Source organism: Saccharomyces eubayanus, chromosome IV (assembly GCF_001298625.1).
Source record: "Saccharomyces eubayanus strain FM1318 chromosome IV, whole genome shotgun sequence".
NCBI classification, from domain to species: Eukaryota; Fungi; Ascomycota; class Saccharomycetes; order Saccharomycetales; family Saccharomycetaceae; genus Saccharomyces; species Saccharomyces eubayanus.
Window position 1 is genome coordinate 852,857 of NC_030979.1, and position 19,499 is coordinate 872,355.

A 19,499-nucleotide genomic window follows, 5' to 3' on the forward strand; every position below is an offset into this window, starting at 1 on the left:
TGCTTGAACTTCAGACTGTTCAGGTGCTCCTGGCCCTCCGCGCTGCTGCGGGCCACCCACTTCTTTTCGTGGACCGTCTCGCCGGCAAACTTGTAGCTTCGCTCGATCAGAATCTTGTCCTCCTGCCACTGCGACTGCGACTCTGTGCTGGGCGCCGAAACTGTTGTTGCTGTTGCTGCTGCTGTTGCCGTTGCCGTTGCCGCCGAAGCCTCGCTGCCCAGCACCGAGCCCACCTCGCCCGCCCTGCTGGAAAGACGGTCGCGGCTTGCCCGCTGCAGCTCCTCCCAGATGCTGTCCACCTTGGCCGGGATCGACTCGACCGCCAGCGCCTCGTACTTGTGCGTCCTCGCATACTCCTCCTCCTCCTGGCGGGCCCTTCTCGTCTTGACCAGCCCGCCGCTCTCGCTCTCTATGCGCGAGTAGTCGACTTTGCCGCGGGCGTTGTCCCGGTCTCTGTTGTTATTGTTATTGTTATTGTTATTGTCGTCGTCGTCGTCATCTTCGTCGTCGCTGCCGTCCCCGGACTTCTCGCCTTCCGGCTGGAAATCCTCGTCTTCGTCCTCTATATAGTCATCCTCGGCGTCCTCGGGGTTGGTTGCATCCTTCTCCTTCGTCTCTGTGTCTGACATTTCGTGGCCGTCCTTCTCTCTGTTCTGGGTCTTGTTTTCTTTCCATTGCATGTCTCCCTCGTGCTTTTTCATTTTCGTTTTCATTTTCTGCTCTCTAATTTCACCTTGTTTTTGTTTTTCCCCGATATGGTACTTACACGAAATATTATGATACAAAAGAAAACACGTACCTGCGGTCGACGATAAGTATACAGGTAGTGGTAAGCCGTCTCTGCCTCCGCCTGCCAGTAATCATATTCGTATCCACATTCATTTCGGCCCTTGCAATTGACAACCGCACACTAGCAACAGAACCCGCACGCTATCATGTCCACAGAGACTACAAAACCGCCTCTCACTACTACTACTTCTTCTACTGCTGCTGCTGCAGCAGCAGCAGCAGCAGTGGGTGCCGCCGTGCTGAACTCCCCCAACGTTCTTAAAAGAAAGAAGGGCGAAGACACCAACGAGGAGCAACTCGAGGCAGAGATCAAACGGGTGGCCCTCGACGATGCGGAGGACCACTCAGACGCCGATAACGTCCCCTTCCACGTGCATTTGCGGATGCTCTGCCTCGTGAAACACGCCTCGCTGATAGTGGGCCACAAAGGTGCCACGATCTCCAAGATAAAAACAGAAACCTCCGCCAGAATAAACGTCTCGAACAATATCAGGGGCGTCCCAGAAAGAATCGTCTACGTAAGAGGTACCTGCGATGACGTGGCCAAGGCCTACGGCATGATAGTGAGGGCGCTGCTTGAAGAGCAGGAGCGCGAAGACGGAGACAGAGACGGAGACGAGGATGAGGACGAGGACGTCGAGGTCTCCGTCAACCTGTTGATACCTCACCATCTGATGGGCTGCATCATCGGGAAGCGTGGGTCCCGCCTAAGGGAAATCGAGGACTTGAGCGCTGCCAAGCTGTTCGCGTCCCCGAACCAGCTGCTGCTGTCCAACGACCGGATCCTGACCATCAACGGTGTGCCCGATGCCATCCATATCGCCACCTTCTACGTGGGGCAAACACTGTTGAACTTCCAGATGGAGTCTCCACAAAAGAAACTGAAACGATCCATTTTCTACCAGCCCACCCAGTTCAACTCTGTGTTGGTAGACCATAGCCACCCGAATGCCGTTCTCCACCAGAGGAATCACCAGTACCACCCAAACGATAAACCGCTTTCCAGCAGACCGAACAGAAGGATCTCCGTATCGTCAACCCTGCTGAGCACGGGCCCTCCACAGTATACCACTGCCAGCGCAGCAAACGCCACGGCATTCCAACCGAACTTCGTCATCCCTAACGTAAGGATCCTGGACGGCCCCGTCATCAACCCAGGCCCGAACAATCATCTGTCAATGAGCCTTGTACAGCAAGAAATCTTCATAGACGAGTCTTTCGTCGGGAACGTCATCGGCAAAGACGGCAAGCACATAAACTCGGTCAAGGAGTCCACGGGCTGCTCGATCATCATACAGGACCCGGTGGAAGGCTCCCCCGAGAGAAGACTGTCCATAAGGGGTACCTTCATGGCTTCCCAAGCTGCTATTATGCTAATCAGCAACAAGATTGAAATTGATAGATTAAACGCTGAACGCAAAAGAAGAACGCCCCTCTAAAGACTGCTAGTCTAGAGTGGACCTAAGAAAAAAGAGAAAAAAAGGAATCAAACTAGTACGTATCATATAGAAAATGTGTATGCAAATCAATTTTTCTTTGTAACAGACAACATTTTGATTGAAATGCCTTCGGTAGTTTGCTTTGTTTTTTTTTTCCGCTACGCGCTAACTTACTCACTGGTAAATAAAGAAACATAAAAGCACATACGACAAGCGAGCTTCAATTGGCACTCGAGACAGGGTGAATCATACCCGCGCCACGATAGCCTCGCCATGGAGCATACCCTTTCGCCCTTACAACAGGAAGTGCTAAACAAATACAAGCAGCTTTCGCTGGATCTGAAAGCGCTGGACGAAACAATCAAGCAGCTAAACCACTCGCAGCACCGACAACAGCACGATCAACAGATCACCGTGTCGCCAGATGAAATATTACAGGAAATGAGAGAAATAGAAGTCAAGATTGGTCTGGTGGGAACACTGCTGAAAGGTAGCGTGTACTCGCTCATTTTGCAGAGAAAACAAGAACAGGAAGCTTTGAATCGTTCTGATCGTTGAGTGATTTTTGGGTGTGACGTTGGGTTCCCTGGTGCTCTATTTCCACAGCAGGCTGTGTTGTGCTGTGTTTTGTAACAATATATTAAGTATTAAGCTTGTAAAAAAGATTTAAGGTATTTACGCAAATAAATATATATCCCTAAATTGTATAAATGACAATCTTACCGTCTAGCCCACACGAAGAAACTTGCGTAACTTGGCCATTGGATCCTGCAAAAGGTCTCAACTCCACAATAGCATTTTCATGTGCGCTTTCTTGAACATCAGTGCTGACTTTACCTTTCAGATCCAGCTCTTTGAACTTTCTCAACGCAGAGATACCAAATGTTGCGTTCTCTTCGTTGTCTCCATCCAACTCGTTGTTGTTACCTGCTCCTGTCAGGGCAGATGACTTGCCATTATCGGCTTTGTCTAGGTTCTTGGCGAACTTCCAGCCTTCAGAGGCCTCGCTGAACAAGACCGGGTGGCAAGAATACCCCCCACAAATAATCTCATGGTCGTTGATCCACACTAAGGATCTGTATGGTAGGCCCTCTGGAGCATTGACAGATTGTACTGCAGATTGGGAATCGACAACATTCAAAGTACCATCGTGCGCTACATACGCGATCCTTTCCATTTGACTTCTCCACTCCACATCATGGATGTAAGCACCATTATACCATTCCTTGATCAAGGAACCAAACGGAAATTTTTGGCCCCAGGGAGACCCGGCTACGGATTCCTTGGAGTCCAAACCTTTGATGAATCCACTGAAAACACGCATGAACCCATCAGTACCACCAGCAGCCAATAGTACACCATTGTCGTGCCACGACAAACAGTTGACGGTAGACTTGATGGGCTTCTTGATGTGCTTGGACACCCACCAGTTATTTTCGTGTTCGTAATAACAAACGGCAATAACTCTAGCACTGGACCCCACAGCAAACTTGTACCCACTTGGTGCCCACGTAACTGAAGTAGCGGCTCTGTTAATACGTAGAAGCACTAAAGTGGGTTTGTAGGTCCCGTTACTCAATGGCTCCCAAACGTAAGCATTACGGTCTTGAGAACAGGTCACAATACGGCCATGAACAGAAATGTCCACTGCGGTGATGGTCTTGTCATGGTCTTTTAAAGTGGCGAATAAAACAGGAGGTTGACTTCCTGAGACTTTATACACCAAACAATCCGTTTCGCATGTAATGGCCAAGATGGATTTATCTTGGGAAAAGCAATGGGAATATATTGGTGCCTTGACTAATTTGTAGACGGCAACAATCGATTTATCTTTGGAATTGGAAAACGACATTAGGAGACTCTCAACTAATATACTCTTTGGTATCCTTGTTTCTCCCCCACTCTGTCTTAGAAAACTGTATAATTTCTCGATCAAAATGAGCCTTATTTAACCCTTTTTCATTCTAGGCAAGGCGCGGGCGGGTGACAAGGAGAATCTGATAATGATGCTATTGATAGAGGGATTTATTATCATTATCGCTCTTGATGAATAAATATTGAATTAAAGAGGTGATCGTGTTTACTATTGAAAGTGCCCCAAAGACCATATTTGTTTGCCAACTTATTCTAAATAGGCGTCCCTCGTGGAATTAATGGTCAGCAGGTTTTATCAGATTCCAGGTACACATCGGCCTGCATCGGCAGTGTCTTCTTCAAATGAATCATCGTCTTTGTTGTCAGCAAGGCGAATAAGTCAGACCTACTTTAACTATCAGGCTACTCCTGAATTTCAAAAGGTATCTTCTAAGTATGATCCCGATAACCCTAATAAGGATAAGTTGGGAACCTACGGTGGTGTGTTTGTACCCACAGCATTGAATGTTTTATCTATTCTTATGTTTCTTCGGTTTGGCTTTATTTTAGGTCAACTCGGTATTATATGCACTATTGGTCTTTTGCTCCTGAGCTATACTATTAATCTCCTCACCACACTTAGTATTTCCGCTATATCTACCAACGGGACTGTAAGGGGCGGAGGCGCTTACTACATGATTTCAAGAAGTTTGGGGCCTGAATTCGGAGGATCTATTGGTCTTGTGTTTTTCTTGGGCCAGGTATTCAATGCAGGTATGAACGCCGTAGGTATCATTGAGCCTTTGCTCTACAACTTAGGCCATTCTGCACATGGCGAACCTCCAGCAGCTATGGGAGAACTATTACCAAGAGGACATTGGTACGAGTTCACATATGCTACAATAATCCTTTTTCTGTGCTTTTCAGTGGCATTCGTTGGCTCACAAACCGTGTCTAGAGCAGGGAACATCCTTTTCTTAATATTGGCAGCCTCTATATTTTCCATTCCTCTCTCTGCGCTTATAAGATCTCCGTTTGTTGAAGGTGGAATCAGTTACACAGGCCCCACATGGCAAACTTTCCGTGATAATCTTTTCCCCCATTTGACTAAAGGAGCTGCAGGATCGTTACTTAAGGGCAAAGAAACCTTTAATGATTTATTTGGTGTCTTCTTTCCTGCTACCGCTGGTATATTTGCCGGCGCAGGAATGTCGAGTGAATTAAGAAAGCCCTCTAAATCAATTCCAAAAGGCACTTTATGGGGGTTACTGTTTACTTTTATCTGTTATGCGATCGTTGTTTTCTCTATGGGTTGCTCCATTCCGAGAGCTTCATTACATAATGAAGTACAAATTATCCAAACAATTAGTTCAGCACAATGGGTTATATTCATGGGTGAAATGGCCACATCTCTATTTTCTATTATTGTAGGTATGCTAGGTGCTGCTTATGTGTTGGAAGCAATTGCAAAGGATAATATCATTCCAGGTTTAGAGATATTTGCTCATAATCCAGTATACTCATTAATTTTCACTTGGCTTTTAACTCAACTGTGTTTATTTTCTGATGTCAATAAGATTGCCACATTTATCACCATGACATTCTTATTGACATTTATAGTTATGAATTTGGCATGCTTCTTACTGGGCATTTCTTCAGCTCCTAATTTTAGGCCCTCTTTCAAATATTTCAACAGGTATACTACGGCTGCTGGTGCATTGCTCTCTGTCGTTGCGATGTTAATCGTAGACGGTGTTTCTGCCTCCGTTTTATTTTTGGCTATGATCTTACTATTTTTATTTATTCACTACTTCTCGCCTCCAAAATCTTGGGGTGATGTATCTCAGAGTCTAATATATCATCAAGTAAGAAAATACCTGCTCCGTTTGCGTCAAGACAACATCAAATATTGGAGACCTCAGATATTGTTGTTTGTAGACAACCCAAGGACAAGCTGGAACCTGATACGGTTCTGTAACCATCTGAAAAAAGGTGGTTTATATATCCTAGGCCATGTAGCAGTAACTGCGGATTTTCCAAAGCAATTAAATGAGTTGAAAACCCAACAGAAAGCTTGGATAAAAATTAGAGATATGGCAGCAATAAAGGCGTTTGTTCAAGTCGGAACCGGCCCCTCTCTCATATGGGGAATCAGAAATGTTTTTATTGGTTCTGGGTTGGGAGGTATGAAACCAAATATTACCGTTGTTGGATTTTTTGACTTGGATACTTATAAGAAGCGTGTTTCGCGAAATAACGAAAACAATCAGGAGCGCCTGCAAGTAACAGCTAATTTACCAGGTAGCTCGTCTTCTGATATAAGAATAAATGTTCCATTGCCTACGGATGAATGCAAAAATGAAAGCAAAGTTAATGTTCAACAATGGGTTCAAATTGTAGAAGACCTGTCATTAATGCAATCCAATATTGCTATAGCTCACGGCTTCAAAGTGTTGGAGATACCAAATAAAAAGGACCGCTGTTCTCCAAGGAAAACAATAGATCTTTATCCCATTCAGATGTGCGGAAAAGTCCAGGCCACAGATGATCAGCCTGCATCGGTCACTACGAATTTCGATACATATACACTTATCTTACAACTGGCAGCAATTCTAATAACTGTGCCTGAGTGGAAACATACACATGCGTTACGAGTTATCTTATTTGTGGAACAAGAATATCATAGAACTGATGAAGTTCAACGAATGAAAAAACTATTGCAAATTTTAAGAATTGAAGCTGAAGTTCTGGTAGTGTCTTTAGATCAGTTTAGGGTATACAACACTATCGTCAGGGGAGATCCAATCGTATTTGATTATGTAAACGCGAAGCTAGCCGATAACGAATGGTGGCAAGATTTGGTAGAAGCTCGTGATACTTTGAAACCGAAGCGGAGATTTTCTACCATTGAACCTCAATCGATAGCAAAACAATTCATGCAATCAAGAAAGTACACTTCTCGAGTCCAGAAACTAGGAGTTTCATTTACCATGAATACAAGTATGCCAAGCAACCGGATTGAGAATCCGTTTGAGAGTGAAGATTCTGATTTAGATACAGATTTGACATCAATCCGCGATAGCTTCTCAACGTCTACAATTGATCCAGGCAGTAAGGAGCCGACAGTCAAGTCTAAGGCTGGTTCTGATAGAACCAATTTATTTGTAAAAAACTTACAAAACAACGCTTCAACTCAGTCTTTGAGGCCTGTGTTCTCAAGCAATACCTTACCAAGGACCAAAGTGGTAGAAGACGGAACGGGTGAACAGCCAACTTTAATCCCAATTGTGGAACCGAACCTTTCAAACGGGAATGGGAATAAATCAAAGAGACCTGTTCTTCCCGAACTTTCTCCTTGCTGTTCGAAAGATAGTTTAGTTACTGCAATGCAAAACTTGGGCTTTAACGATCTTCCTAGTACAGCTCAACATTTGGTTCTAAATGATATGATGACACAGATGTCAAAGAGTTCAGATTTAATCTTTTCAACTTTACCAATTCCAGCACTTGGAACACATAAGGATCATGAGGCAAGTCTACAATATGTTGAAGACTTAGATATTTGGTTGGAAGGTTTACCGCCATGTATGTTAATTAATTCGCAAACCATGACTGTAACTACTGCATTATAGAAAAAGCAATGACTCTTGTCTCAAGTTGTATTTTCTCAAGTTTTATTTACTACATATTTATCTTTGTAATATAATCACAGTTCATTATTTATATCCTATTCTTTTTCTGATTAAAGATCTTTCTGGCTTTCGGGTTCGATATATTCTTTTATTTTGCGGAACGCAAACATGGTGTAAAAATATGAAGCAGCCTCCTTCTCATCTCCTTCAACACCATACCTACCGTCAGATCTTTGCAAACCTTCTCTCATTTTAGGAGAAAACCTTTCAATCCATTTTGGAATTTCCTGGACAAAAAACTTATTAAACGGCATTTGCGATACTAATTCCAAACCATATTCATCTGCTAGACTTCTAAGGGTTTCAAAAGGCACAACGTACTCGGGAACATTATCTATAGCGTCTTCTAACCAATAAGTGTACATTTGGCCATAAGGAGACGTGAACTCATAACCATTTTTTTGGTACGAATTATTTTCAAAAGTTACCTTATATATAGAATTTCCCCAAGACGGTTTTTCCACATCTTTAGGAAATTTGTTTAGTTTATACCGAATAAATTCTGAATCTGGTATAGTACCAAAAAAGTGACCACCAATTTTTAAGGACTTAGCAACATTCAGTAAAGCCCTTCTTGCCTTTTCTTCGGTCTCGAAAGCGTAATGTAAGCAAAATTGAGTTGAAACGATATCACATGGGAATCTGCAATCCGGGAAAGGTTCTAGGGCAACACCTAGTGATTCACCAAAACAATCCCCCGTAATTAAGACAACTTGGTAGTCTAGATTCCTCATAGAACGGTACCTTTTATGAGCTTCTTGGATAGATGCATTTGAAATATCAATACCAATAAACTGTGAGATCCCGGCCGCACCATATTTCCTTAAATCTCCACCTTTACCACATCCAAGTTCCAAAACCACGTCACCTGGTTTTGTTAACTTGTCAATTAGCATGTATTTTATTGCATTATTGAAATTACGAAGCTTAATGATAGGTGATAAATTTCTTTTTGCTCGGTTGGCAATGATTGTACGTTCGTTATAATGTTCTCGGACGATTTGATCTACATTCATAGATCTATTTGCGGTCATTTCGATCTCGTGTCTTTTCAATTGTTCTTCTCTCAGCTTCTGAGCACGTTGTTTACGTTCTCTTTCTTCTTGATCGTACCTTTCGTGTCTTCTTTTTTGCACTTTGAACCCCGTTTCTGGCTCAGTAGGTGAAACTGAAGATGCTGGGTTTAGAGCAGGTGGAGTTTGCGAAGCTGTTAATGATCCATTGCCATTGATTGGTGCGCTCATGACGGTTTTGGAGTTGTTGCCTAATATAGTAGATGCTTCATCGTTGCTGGCTGCGCCATACTGACGGTCATAATCCTCCTGTGACATCCATACCGGTTTCTCTGGTTTATTTGACATTTTATCCCCTTCTCGATATAAAATGGTGGCTCGGTTACTCCTATGTCATTGAATACATCAATCAAGGGAACGTTGTATGTGCGAAATGCTGGAAATTAAAGACCATTGAATTCATGTTGGATTTCTTACTTCACCCGTTACCCGTTTTGCATTATTTTACATAAGTATTATAATGCCAGATGAGTTAAAGGCAATAAGCCGCTTCTATAATTGCATCTCCATAGAAAAAAAGAGAAACGTGATTCTGTTACTTGGGTTCTTCTGGAGGTATGAAAAGTATTGGTTCGACAGAAAATAGAGAGAGGGAGTCTCTACTCGAAGAAAGGAGAAAAAAACTAGCAAAATGGAAACAAAAGAAAGCACAATTTGATGCTCAGAAAGAGAATCAAACTCTAAACAGTAACATTGTTACTAACAGTTCAGAGATTAAGCAGAATGCTGGAAAGTTTGCCGCAAGGCAGGAAAAGGTGAAAGAAAAGCTTCGAAAAAGGAAAATTGAACTAGAGAAACCTCATCAGCGTCTATTGGATAAACCTTCAAAGAAAAAGTCTAAGAAAAACAAGAAAAAGGACAAGGTGTCTTTCGAATTCAGTGATAATGAAGAAGCAGTAGCAGTGAATGCTTTCTCAATGAACGAAGACTTTAAAGACGTAGCGGAGCACGACGATGAGAAGGATCCATTAGATGAGTTTATGACATCATTGAAAGCTGAAGAGACTAGCCGTAATAAGATCTTGTACGATTCAGGAGTCATCCTGGACGCAGATGATCAACTGGTTGAATTGGAAGAAGCTGATGACGAAAATATTAACGACAGCACCGATAACTCTAACATATCTAAAATTGCCAAACTAAAAGCGAAAAAACGTGTAAAGCAAATTAATTATCTGCCGGAAGAACTGGAGCCATTTCAAAAGAACTTCTATGTAGAATCTGAAGCAATCTCCTCGATGACTGAGACGGAAGTAGAAGAGCTCAGACTGAGCCTGGACAACATCACAATAAAGGGAACAGGGTGTCCAAAGCCGGTAACGAAGTGGACACATTTGGGGCTATCAACAGATACTATGAATTTAATTACCAACAGGTTACGATTTGACTCTTTAACCCCAATTCAATCCCAGGCGCTGCCAGCCATCATGTCAGGTCGTGATGTAATTGGAATATCTAAGACAGGGTCCGGTAAAACCATATCTTATCTTTTACCATTATTAAGACAAGTGAAAGCTCAACGGCCATTATCTAAGCATGAAACAGGGCCTTTGGGTTTGATTTTGGCACCAACACGGGAGTTAGCTCTACAGATACATGAAGAAGTTAACAAGTTCACAGAAACAGACGCAAGCATAAGATCGGTATGCTGTACGGGTGGCTCTGAGATGAAGAGGCAGATCACTGATCTCAAAAGAGGTGCTGAAATAGTTGTTGCTACGCCTGGAAGATTTATTGATATACTAACTTTAAACGACGGAAAATTGCTAAGTACCAAAAGAATAACATTTGTAATAATGGACGAAGCAGACAGATTATTCGATTTAGGCTTTGAGCCTCAAATCACCCAAATCATGAAAACAGTTCGGCCGGATAAACAATTTGTTTTGTTTAGTGCGACTTTCCCAAATAAGTTACGTAGTTTTGCGGTCAGAGTTTTGCGATCTCCAATATCCATTACAATTAATTCGAAAGGTTTGGTTAACGAAAACGTTAAGCAAAAGTTTAAAATATGTCATTCAGAAGATGAAAAATTTGATAACCTGATACAAATTGTTCGTAAGCGCAACGAATTTTTTGATGAGGCTCAAACCGAAGTTGACGGAGACACGAGTGATCTCGAAGAAGTTGATTCTAAAGCTATTATATTTGTGTCAAGCCAACAGATTTGCGATTTAATTTCCAAAAAACTGACAAACGTGGGCGTTGTGACCTACGCTATTCATGCAGGCAAACCGTATCAAGAAAGAGTCATGAATTTGGAAAAATTCAAGAGAGAGAAAAATAGCATTCTGCTTTGTACAGAAGTTCTTTCAAGAGGCCTGAATGTGCCGGAAGTGTCACTGGTTATCATTTATAACTCCGTTAAGACATTTGCGCAATATGTTCACACTACCGGAAGAACCGCCAGGGGTAGTCGTTCGGGTATTGCCATAACCCTCCTGCTAAATGATGAGTTGTCTGGGGCTTATATCCTAAGCAAAGCTATGCGTGATGATGAACTGAAAGCTTGTGATCCTTTGCAAACCAAGGAACTATATGAAATGAGTGAGAAGTTTGAATCGGGTATGAAAAAGGGTAAATTTAGGTTGTCGAAAGGATTTGGGGGCAAAGGACTTGAAAATATCAAAAGCAAAAGGGAAGAAGCCCAAATCAAGGAATTGGAACCCAAGAAAGGTCAAAAGAACAACGATCAATTGGAGAATAAAAGCGACCATTCATCTAATGAGCACGCTAATGAAGCGGAATCATCTGCGCATATTCCAAAATTGGAATATCAAATCTTCAAAGAGCCTACATTAGAGGGATCCATTATCTTTTATGCCAAAGTTTATATTAACGACCTGCCCCAAATTGTAAGATGGGAAGCTACAAAGAACACGACACTGTTATTTATAAAGCACGAAACTGGGTGTAGTATAACTAACAAGGGCAGATTTTATCCGGAAGGAAAGGAACCGAAAAATGACACGGATGAACCCAAATTATACTTGTTGATCGAAGGTCAAGATGAGAAGGACATACAATTGAGTATCGAATTACTAGAACAAAAAGTAAAGGAAGGGGTCATAAAGGCTGCAAATATATCCTTGAAAAGTACAAAGTATTGATCCTGGAAACGGAATTAATTCACAGTGTTTATGTACTGTTGTTCAATATTTTTGGAAAATGCAGCACCATTATGTGGGTAATTGACTTTTGGAATTTAAACATATTCAACTTAAAAAAGGGAAAAATATTAGATTAAGATAAAAGAAAAATAATATATAATATATGATGTAAAAAAGAATTTGAGACTATGATTGATTTGAATATAATGGAATTTATAGAATGGGAAAAAAATCAATGAGAATTCATAAGATAAAATGAACATTAGATGCTTCAGAAAAGTCAAGTAATTATATTAAAAGAAAAAAAGAAAAGCGGGAAAGGAGATAAAAACAAAACACTAAACAATGTGGAATAAAAGTAACTTCAAAAATTTTATCAAGAAAAGGGTTGAGCTTGAGGAATATAATAATGATTTAGTTGGTGAAGACATAATACGACAAATAAATAATGAAAATTAACGGGAGAAACAGGTAATCGAATAATAAAATTAATAATGGGAAGTGTATATCATTTTAGGGAATATAAATTTGAATTTGTCTACTCTTCTTTCTATTTTTTTGTTTGGGTTTTTTGATTTTTTTTTTTTTGTTTTATTCGTCTATAGAGAAAGAAGGTGAAAAGCGAAAGGATATTAACTTCAAACACATGTTGGTTTCAAATTATGTAATTCAGGAATAGGAATATCATTGACAACTAAGGCTTGAAATTGGTTCAAAACCTCTTGTAAAACGGAATATTTGACAGCAGTACCCGTCGTCAATCTGGCTAATTGCCTGGAATCACGGCAATATGGAGAGTAACGTTTAACAATTTTTAGGTACAAAACCATTCTACCGTCAACTGGCATATGTGAAGATGTAGCCTCAGCAGCAAATTCATCAAATGCACCGGAAGCCGTTGCAGCTTGTAATGCTGGATGAGAGTAAAAGTCCATTTGGTTTTGAGAGTTGTTAAACAAATGCTCAGATCTCGGAGTGTCCATTGGTGTTAAAGATGGTGAAGGAGATGCAGTTCTACTTATTTGGGCACTGTTCATGTTACTCTTTTTGAAATCTCTATCATTTTGAGTCCATGTAACAGTGGCATCTCTTAAAGCAGCCCAGTCGGCATTGGCGATGAATCTTTGGCCAATTTCATCTGATTTACGGATCAAATCCATCCATCTCTGTAAAATTTCTGAATTGGAGGCATCGTCAACGGAGCCCATGGACTTCAATAAAATTCTATAAGCAACGATTGTCTTTGGGATGTGATAGGCCTCGTAGCTCTTATCTATGTATTCTAAAATACTGCGATCATGCCAGACAGTACATTTGGCTAAGATGATGTTGAAGAATGGTTCGTCTATATGCTTGATGTTGTTATAGGTTTGAATAACATTTTGTAAAGTTTGGAAACCTTGCATCTTATCAACAGCATAATTCTCGAAAAAAATGTCGAAGAATGTATCATTCAAAGATGAAGAGATACCATGGTTAACATTTCTACCATAATGCAAAGAGGATTTGTACCAAATTTGATAGATATGGTTGAAATCGCRAGTTTGGCTCCAGATGTTTCTTAAAAAGGACTTCACATAAGAGACTTGTAAGTCTATCTTGTATGGCATTTCATCGTTTAGGGCTTTGTCAAAGAATGTTTGAGCCACGTTCAAATCCTTACATTCACCAATAAAGGAAAGATGGGTTTCTATCAAATAACCGTATTTCATCTCAGTTGATTCTTGACATAATTTTTGAAATAATTTCAAAGCCATGTCATTTTCACTAGCAGATAGAGAGGCTCTAATCATGCCAACGGATAAATTTGGATGGAAGTAATTGATCATGGAAGAAGATTTTTCGTAAAGGGCTTGAATTTCTGGATAAGAAACACCATTGTCATATAATATTGGTAGTATAACACCGACGACTCTTGGATTCAAAAAAATGTTAGACGTGTAGGCATTTTGGCCATTAATCGCGGCCTTCCAAATATCGACAGCTTCTTCAAACAACAAAAGTTCCTTGAACGCAGTGATCAAATGCATGGCCCCGTATTCGTTCAATTCTACCTTGCCGTTAAGGACATCTTCTGAGATTTCTCTGAGCGATTTACAAAGATAGTTGGTCATTTCTTTGTGGAACGATTGCGAATCGTAATCAGGCTTCTTATTCATTCTTGTCAATTGATTTCTGTTGGCTCTCAACCCGTTGTGAAGTAAATGTACCAGTTTGGAGACACGATCAGAGTTCAATTCTGGAGTAGTGAGCAAGTCATGATACAGCCCCATTGCCCTTCCTATAGAATCCCAGAATAGCGGATTAGCATTGGAATTTGGATGCTCTGAATGATGTTTCATGTTCTGACGTCTTGGAGTTTGGGACATGTAAAGCGTCTGTGATACGCAATCCTCAAAAGCACAAACTTTGTGAAACCATGGGGAATCTGGACTAATCGAATTTCCTTGGTTGGAATTGTTATACTTGTTATGATTATGGTTGTTTTGGTGATGATTACGATTGTTGTTGTTATTGTTATTATTGTTATGGTGATTACGATTGTTATGATGAATGTTGTTATTATTATTGTTGTGAGCCAAGTGATGATTGTTGTTATTGTTGTTATTGTGAGCCAAGTGATGATTATTGTTAGACCCCATGTTGCCACCAAAATGAGGGACAAATTGGTTGGCCTGGTTTACCTGGTTATGGTATGGGCCCACGGCTGGACTATTGAAGTTAGCAGGAGTGTATGGAATGGCGTAATTATGCTCATGGTGTTCCATTGCAATTGTGCTGTTAAACTTCATTGGATGGGTCAACGAGTTCTTTTTCGGATGTGGAACAAACTGATTTGGCGGTTTGCCCTTCAGTACTTGTGTTTGCTGAGCTAAACGGATCATATGACGAGATCTGTTATACAGGTAAGCAACTAAATGAAGAACTATTCAGCCAACTACACCTCTTTGAAATCTCGATGCAGCTGTGAAAGGTGTAGTACTAAAGGAAAAAAAAAAAGGAAGAAAGAATGAGCAAGAAAGGGTTTCTATAGATATAAGCAATGCGATATACAATATGGGTATTGAACGACGAAGTTTCTTCACGGCCCTATTTTGACTTTTTTCGAGATGTTCCATAGCAGAACTTCGCAAGATTGAAAAAATTTTCTTTTCTTTTTTTTTTTCACACGAGGCCGTTTCTTTTGGCTGCTAGACAACCGTCGCGGGGCCGGCCCGCAACTCAGAATCGACCGCAGGAAAGCAGGATCTCTAAAAGTGCCTCCTCTGTACGAGTAGTTCACTCCAAGCACTAATCTCTTCGCACAAAAAAATACAATGTGAAAAGCTTGCCTATATATTTAAGCTTTTGGCGTATTATCAAACAAAAAAAAAAGAAAAGAAGTTAAAGAGAACAGCAAAGCAAAGACAGAAATTACTGTTGTGTTGCCTCTCGCGTGGTATGTAGTATGTCCATTTCATGCGCTCTGTTACGTAAGGTGGTAGGCGGTGGTGGTGAGAAGCAAACTCTTATATGCCCGATGAGATGCCGTAAACCCATGCGTAGCGGGAAGTTGAACTAGCTCATTCGGTTGAGCTTTTTTACTATCATGCGCCTGATGTTTTTTTTGACACCAGGTGAGTGAAATAAAGAGAAGAGCGGAAAAAATGGCGAGGAAAAAACCCAAAAAAAATACAGGGGAAGTGGAATCGAGCTGGCAAACACTGAAGACTCAGTGAAATCTGTACAGAGGCCACCGGGATCACAGTAGATGTACGTCATTATAGGTTCCGCTTGGGTCTTTGTTCTCGGCGGGTGCAAGCGCAAGTGAAGGCGATTTTCTTTCACTTGTATCTTAGACCTGTAAAGATTATGGCCGAGGCCAAATCCTTGTTAGGTTAGATATCCAGCTCGCGAAAGATTGTTGGTCTTAAAAACTTTGTTAACTTACTTTTTAGTCCATGCATAGGTATTATATAATACAAAAGAAAAAAGAAAAAAGAAATGAATAGTCAATTGAGTATGGGCATGAAATTACCAAGAATCATCAGGGGCAATCCGGAGACATCTCTTTTAAGCGTCCACATGCAACAGCAATGGATCACCTTACCCTTGATGGGGCTCAGGAGTCTACAGACTTTCATTTTCTCAGAACCTTTAAAGTCTCTGTACGCCACTTTGGAGAGCGTCTTGAAGTAATCTCGTACACTTTCATCATCCATGATCTCCACGATGAACGTCATCTTGTTTAATAATTCTTCTCTCGTCCAACCGCTTAAGATTTCGAATTCTTCGTTGACGTAAGAGATTTGGCCGTTTCTTCGCCAAATGCACGTCGGCGTGCCGATCTGTCCTATAAACTTTACGTATTCTAATAGCGTTCGTTGATAGCATTGCTCCATGAAAATCATGTCCTCTTCAGTTAATGTTACTGAACACGCAATGAAAATGGGTCGGAACTCGGCGATGGACCGACACATCTTCACCAGATCCTGCTGGTTGAATCGATGCTTTAAGTACACTAAAAGATGGTGGAACCCGGGAGTGTGTGAGAATGGTGCGTTTATCGAAGTGTATATTTCCATTGGCGTGGAATATCTCAAGGAGTGTTCCCATTCCACATTACTCTTTATATTTGTGGCGTCCGGCGAACAGCTTTCCAATGATACAGAGACTAAATGGTTCTTTTTCTTTTTCAAGGGTAGGGCTAATTCAGGGAACGTCACTATTTCGCTGTTCAAGTAGTACTGGTTTATGCTTGCATCCCAGTTTATTTGCGAGCCCTTTTCGGATGGGCTTTTCGGTAGTAATCTCTTGAAGTTTAAAGAACCATCAAATGGCTCTACAGGAACCAAAGGGAAGTGATTTGCAAACAAATTAACATGCGAGGCCACGATCTTGGCTGAATTGGCCCCCAACAATATTGAATAAACATTTTGATTGGAAGACGGATACGGATGCGAGGCCATGTTCGCTCGCTGTTCGCTGTAGAGCTGGCGGATCTTCTCCATTTCAGTTTCCTCGGGACTTGTGTTTGTCCCCGTGGGACTGTTATTGCTGCTATTTCCCATGGTGGAGTTGGATGCAGAATTAGTGTTGGAGTATAAAATGTCGATGGGGATCTTATTGGACAACGTATCTTGATAGATTATGTTCGATAGAATGGAGTACTCGGAGTCAGCAGCGTTCGACATGAACTTGGCTTTGTGAACGATATGCTGTGGGCTCGTAAACTTCTGTTGCTCTCCTATGTTGTTTATACCAATGGAGCTGTTGTTGGAATTATTATAGATGGGTATCATGATCTTGCGAGGATGATCCGGCTGTATATTCATTGGAAGTTCTTTATTCGGAATCCCTGCAAGGTATTTGCTTTTCTTTCTTGGAGCATCGACACAAGTGGCTGTGAGACCCTTACTGATACATCGCAAACATGGTCGTTTGGCTTCACACGAGACATGCAGTCTTGAACAGTTCACGCATGCCACATTTGTGTTCTTTCTTTTCTTCCTTTTTTCCCCGAGGGACCCGCTTATATCTACGGGTGTATCTCGAGCACGCGGTGTGTTGTAGTCGTTGTCATCTGAGGTGGACATCACTAAGATTCATTAATGTATTCTATTTTACTCTTTGGTGTACGTAAAAAAAATTTGTGAAAAAAAAAACTCTAGTTATCCTCAAATCGATGTCGGTAGTTATTTTGCCTGAAAAGGTAATGCCGCTCTAACGGCTTTGTTTAATTTTCCTCTGTAGTGTCTCTCTTTTGTTTCAGTAAATCATCACACGCTTTTTTCTTCTCGTTTCTTTATTCTTGCTTTTTTTTTTTTCTCGCTACATAGAAATGAGAACATCGCTCGAAAAGAGGAAAAGACCCGATACATGTAATGATATGGAAGACAGCGCAGAAAACACAAACGTTCGAACCATCATGGCTGGGAGTAAACCCGCATCTTCTAGTAATATATATTCCAAAGGTTGTTTTTTTTTATATGGAAATTGTCTATGTATAAAAAAATAAAAAAAATTGAACATCTAAAAACATTAAAAACATCATTATGTATGGACATAACGTCCAAGTAGGCCTCTTTTTTTTGTTTGATTGGCGCAGTGGGCTAATCCTGCATGGCGTAGACATCTTTATAAAATTGTTCGTTGCATTTTAATTGTAGTTGCCAATACCGTAATTGAGAACATGAAAGTGTAGTGTCTTGGCAAGAGCAAAGCTGCTGCAGTATTCTGTCCTTCCAGTTGTTCACTAGACGCTCCGTGACCAAGACATGCAGTTCGGAAGTGAGTTCGTCCTGGTAAGGGTCTTCGAACAACTCCGCATTGCCCAGCAATTCGTTGCAGTGGTACAGAACGTCTAAATCCTGCGTGTTGTTTATGATAAAGTTGATCAGCGGATACATAGAGAACTTCAAGGATAGTTGCTGGAGGAACCACACTCTAAGGAGCTTTGTCAGGTTGGGGCAGGTGTATCCATGGATGATGACCAGCATTGTTATAGCTATGGACTGCCAATCGACGCAGTCCCAACGAGCGGTGCACTCTTTGAACAGACACGAAGCCATGTTGATGTCCGGATCGTCTATGATTTTCCCCAGGAAGCGGACGAATTCTGTGGTCAGCGAGTTCCTCATCTTGTTGATGAACCACGTCGTGTACTCCTGTCGGTTCAAGATCATGTTCCCGTAACAGTTGAACCACAGGATCCCGAAGATCTTGCCCTGGATGATATCGATCAGCGAGGTGGTGTCCTCCGGCGACGACAGGATGTTTGCAGTCGCCTCATCGGCAGAAGACAGGGAGTGGCCTGGTGACGGAAGCGGATCTGTGAGCGTTATCGTGGCGGCGGTCGTGGAGGCATCCGGGTTGGCTTTGAAAACCGAGTAAGGACCGTGTTTGGCGCAGCTCGGGTTAGCAATGGATATGTCGCTTTCCACCATGTCCAGCAACTGGTCCAATTTCTTGTCTATGTGCTTTTGATTGTAGTTCCTGTTGGAGAGGCTGCCGAACACAGAGGCCACCGCGTTGTTGTAGATCTTCAACCGCCGGACGCTTATCGTGAATGTGTTCTCGTTGGGGAGCACGGTGTTCTTGCTGGGCTCCTGCGTGGTGTCTTCACTGTCACTTGTTGGAGGCGAGAGCTGTCTGAAATGGGTCATCTCCTTGAACCTGCTCTTGGAGATCTTCTGGCATAGTGGTTTCGATTTGCCGGCCTGCATGGAATTGATCAGCGCATGCTTGCGCACTTTGTAAATGTTCTCCTCCAGCCACATAAGCCTGATATCGTAACTGCACCTGTCCCCGTGCTTGGCACACAGCGAGCAGATCGGCCTGTTCTCGTCGCACCTGCGCTTCTTGAACCTGCACGCCCAGCATCCAGTAAATGTTCTGCCCTTGGTGGGGGAGGGCTTCGAGGATAGCGTTACCTTCTTGTTCCGCTGCTGTTTCTTGCAATTGACCATTTGGTACTAGTGCCTGGAGTATATATATACGCTATATATATATACGTGGTGAAATAAAAAAAAAGCTTCGATTGTAACAAAGCCTTCGAGTGCT

At 41.8% G+C, this 19,499-nt stretch overlaps 10 protein-coding genes across 10 annotated transcripts; 4 read left to right on the top strand and 6 right to left on the bottom strand.

The window, feature by feature from the left end:
* SWC5 (Swc5p) lies at positions 1-713 on the bottom strand (the record flags this gene model as incomplete). Its single annotated transcript, XM_018364456.1, has 1 exon — positions 1-713. A coding segment is annotated over one exon (713 nt), but the record flags the coding sequence as incomplete, so codon positions are not given.
* Positions 714-935: 222 nt separating this feature from the next.
* On the top strand, positions 936-2,228 carry PBP2 (telomere maintenance protein PBP2; the record flags this gene model as incomplete). Its single annotated transcript, XM_018364457.1, has 1 exon — positions 936-2,228. The coding sequence occupies one exon, from the start codon at positions 936-938 to the stop codon at positions 2,226-2,228; it is 1,293 nt and encodes a 430-aa protein (XP_018223258.1).
* A 273-nt stretch (positions 2,229-2,501) lies between these two features.
* On the top strand, positions 2,502-2,786 carry DAD3 (Dad3p; the record flags this gene model as incomplete). The annotated part of the gene is made up of 1 exon (XM_018364458.1): positions 2,502-2,786. The coding sequence occupies one exon, from the start codon at positions 2,502-2,504 to the stop codon at positions 2,784-2,786; it is 285 nt and encodes a 94-aa protein (XP_018223259.1).
* Positions 2,787-2,925: 139 nt separating this feature from the next.
* Positions 2,926-4,080, bottom strand: ARC40 (Arc40p; the record flags this gene model as incomplete). The annotated part of the gene is made up of 1 exon (XM_018364459.1): positions 2,926-4,080. One exon carries the CDS (start codon positions 4,078-4,080, stop codon positions 2,926-2,928), a length of 1,155 nt encoding a protein of 384 aa, XP_018223260.1.
* A 301-nt stretch (positions 4,081-4,381) lies between these two features.
* Positions 4,382-7,714, top strand: VHC1 (Vhc1p; the record flags this gene model as incomplete). The annotated part of the gene is made up of 1 exon (XM_018364460.1): positions 4,382-7,714. The coding sequence occupies one exon, from the start codon at positions 4,382-4,384 to the stop codon at positions 7,712-7,714; it is 3,333 nt and encodes a 1,110-aa protein (XP_018223261.1).
* Positions 7,715-7,824: 110 nt separating this feature from the next.
* On the bottom strand, positions 7,825-9,135 carry ABD1 (mRNA (guanine-N7)-methyltransferase; the record flags this gene model as incomplete). Its single annotated transcript, XM_018364461.1, has 1 exon — positions 7,825-9,135. The coding sequence occupies one exon, from the start codon at positions 9,133-9,135 to the stop codon at positions 7,825-7,827; it is 1,311 nt and encodes a 436-aa protein (XP_018223262.1).
* Positions 9,136-9,404: 269 nt separating this feature from the next.
* On the top strand, positions 9,405-11,957 carry PRP5 (DEAD-box RNA helicase PRP5; the record flags this gene model as incomplete). The annotated part of the gene is made up of 1 exon (XM_018364462.1): positions 9,405-11,957. The coding sequence occupies one exon, from the start codon at positions 9,405-9,407 to the stop codon at positions 11,955-11,957; it is 2,553 nt and encodes an 850-aa protein (XP_018223263.1).
* A 638-nt stretch (positions 11,958-12,595) lies between these two features.
* Positions 12,596-14,842, bottom strand: DI49_1261 (uncharacterized protein; the record flags this gene model as incomplete). The annotated part of the gene is made up of 1 exon (XM_018364463.1): positions 12,596-14,842. One exon carries the CDS (start codon positions 14,840-14,842, stop codon positions 12,596-12,598), a length of 2,247 nt encoding a protein of 748 aa, XP_018223264.1.
* Positions 14,843-15,949: 1,107 nt separating this feature from the next.
* Positions 15,950-17,533, bottom strand: ERT1 (Ert1p; the record flags this gene model as incomplete). The annotated part of the gene is made up of 1 exon (XM_018364464.1): positions 15,950-17,533. One exon carries the CDS (start codon positions 17,531-17,533, stop codon positions 15,950-15,952), a length of 1,584 nt encoding a protein of 527 aa, XP_018223265.1.
* Positions 17,534-18,049: 516 nt separating this feature from the next.
* On the bottom strand, positions 18,050-19,405 carry THI2 (Thi2p; the record flags this gene model as incomplete). The annotated part of the gene is made up of 1 exon (XM_018364465.1): positions 18,050-19,405. The coding sequence occupies one exon, from the start codon at positions 19,403-19,405 to the stop codon at positions 18,050-18,052; it is 1,356 nt and encodes a 451-aa protein (XP_018223266.1).
* Between the last annotated feature and the right edge of the window lie 94 nt (positions 19,406-19,499).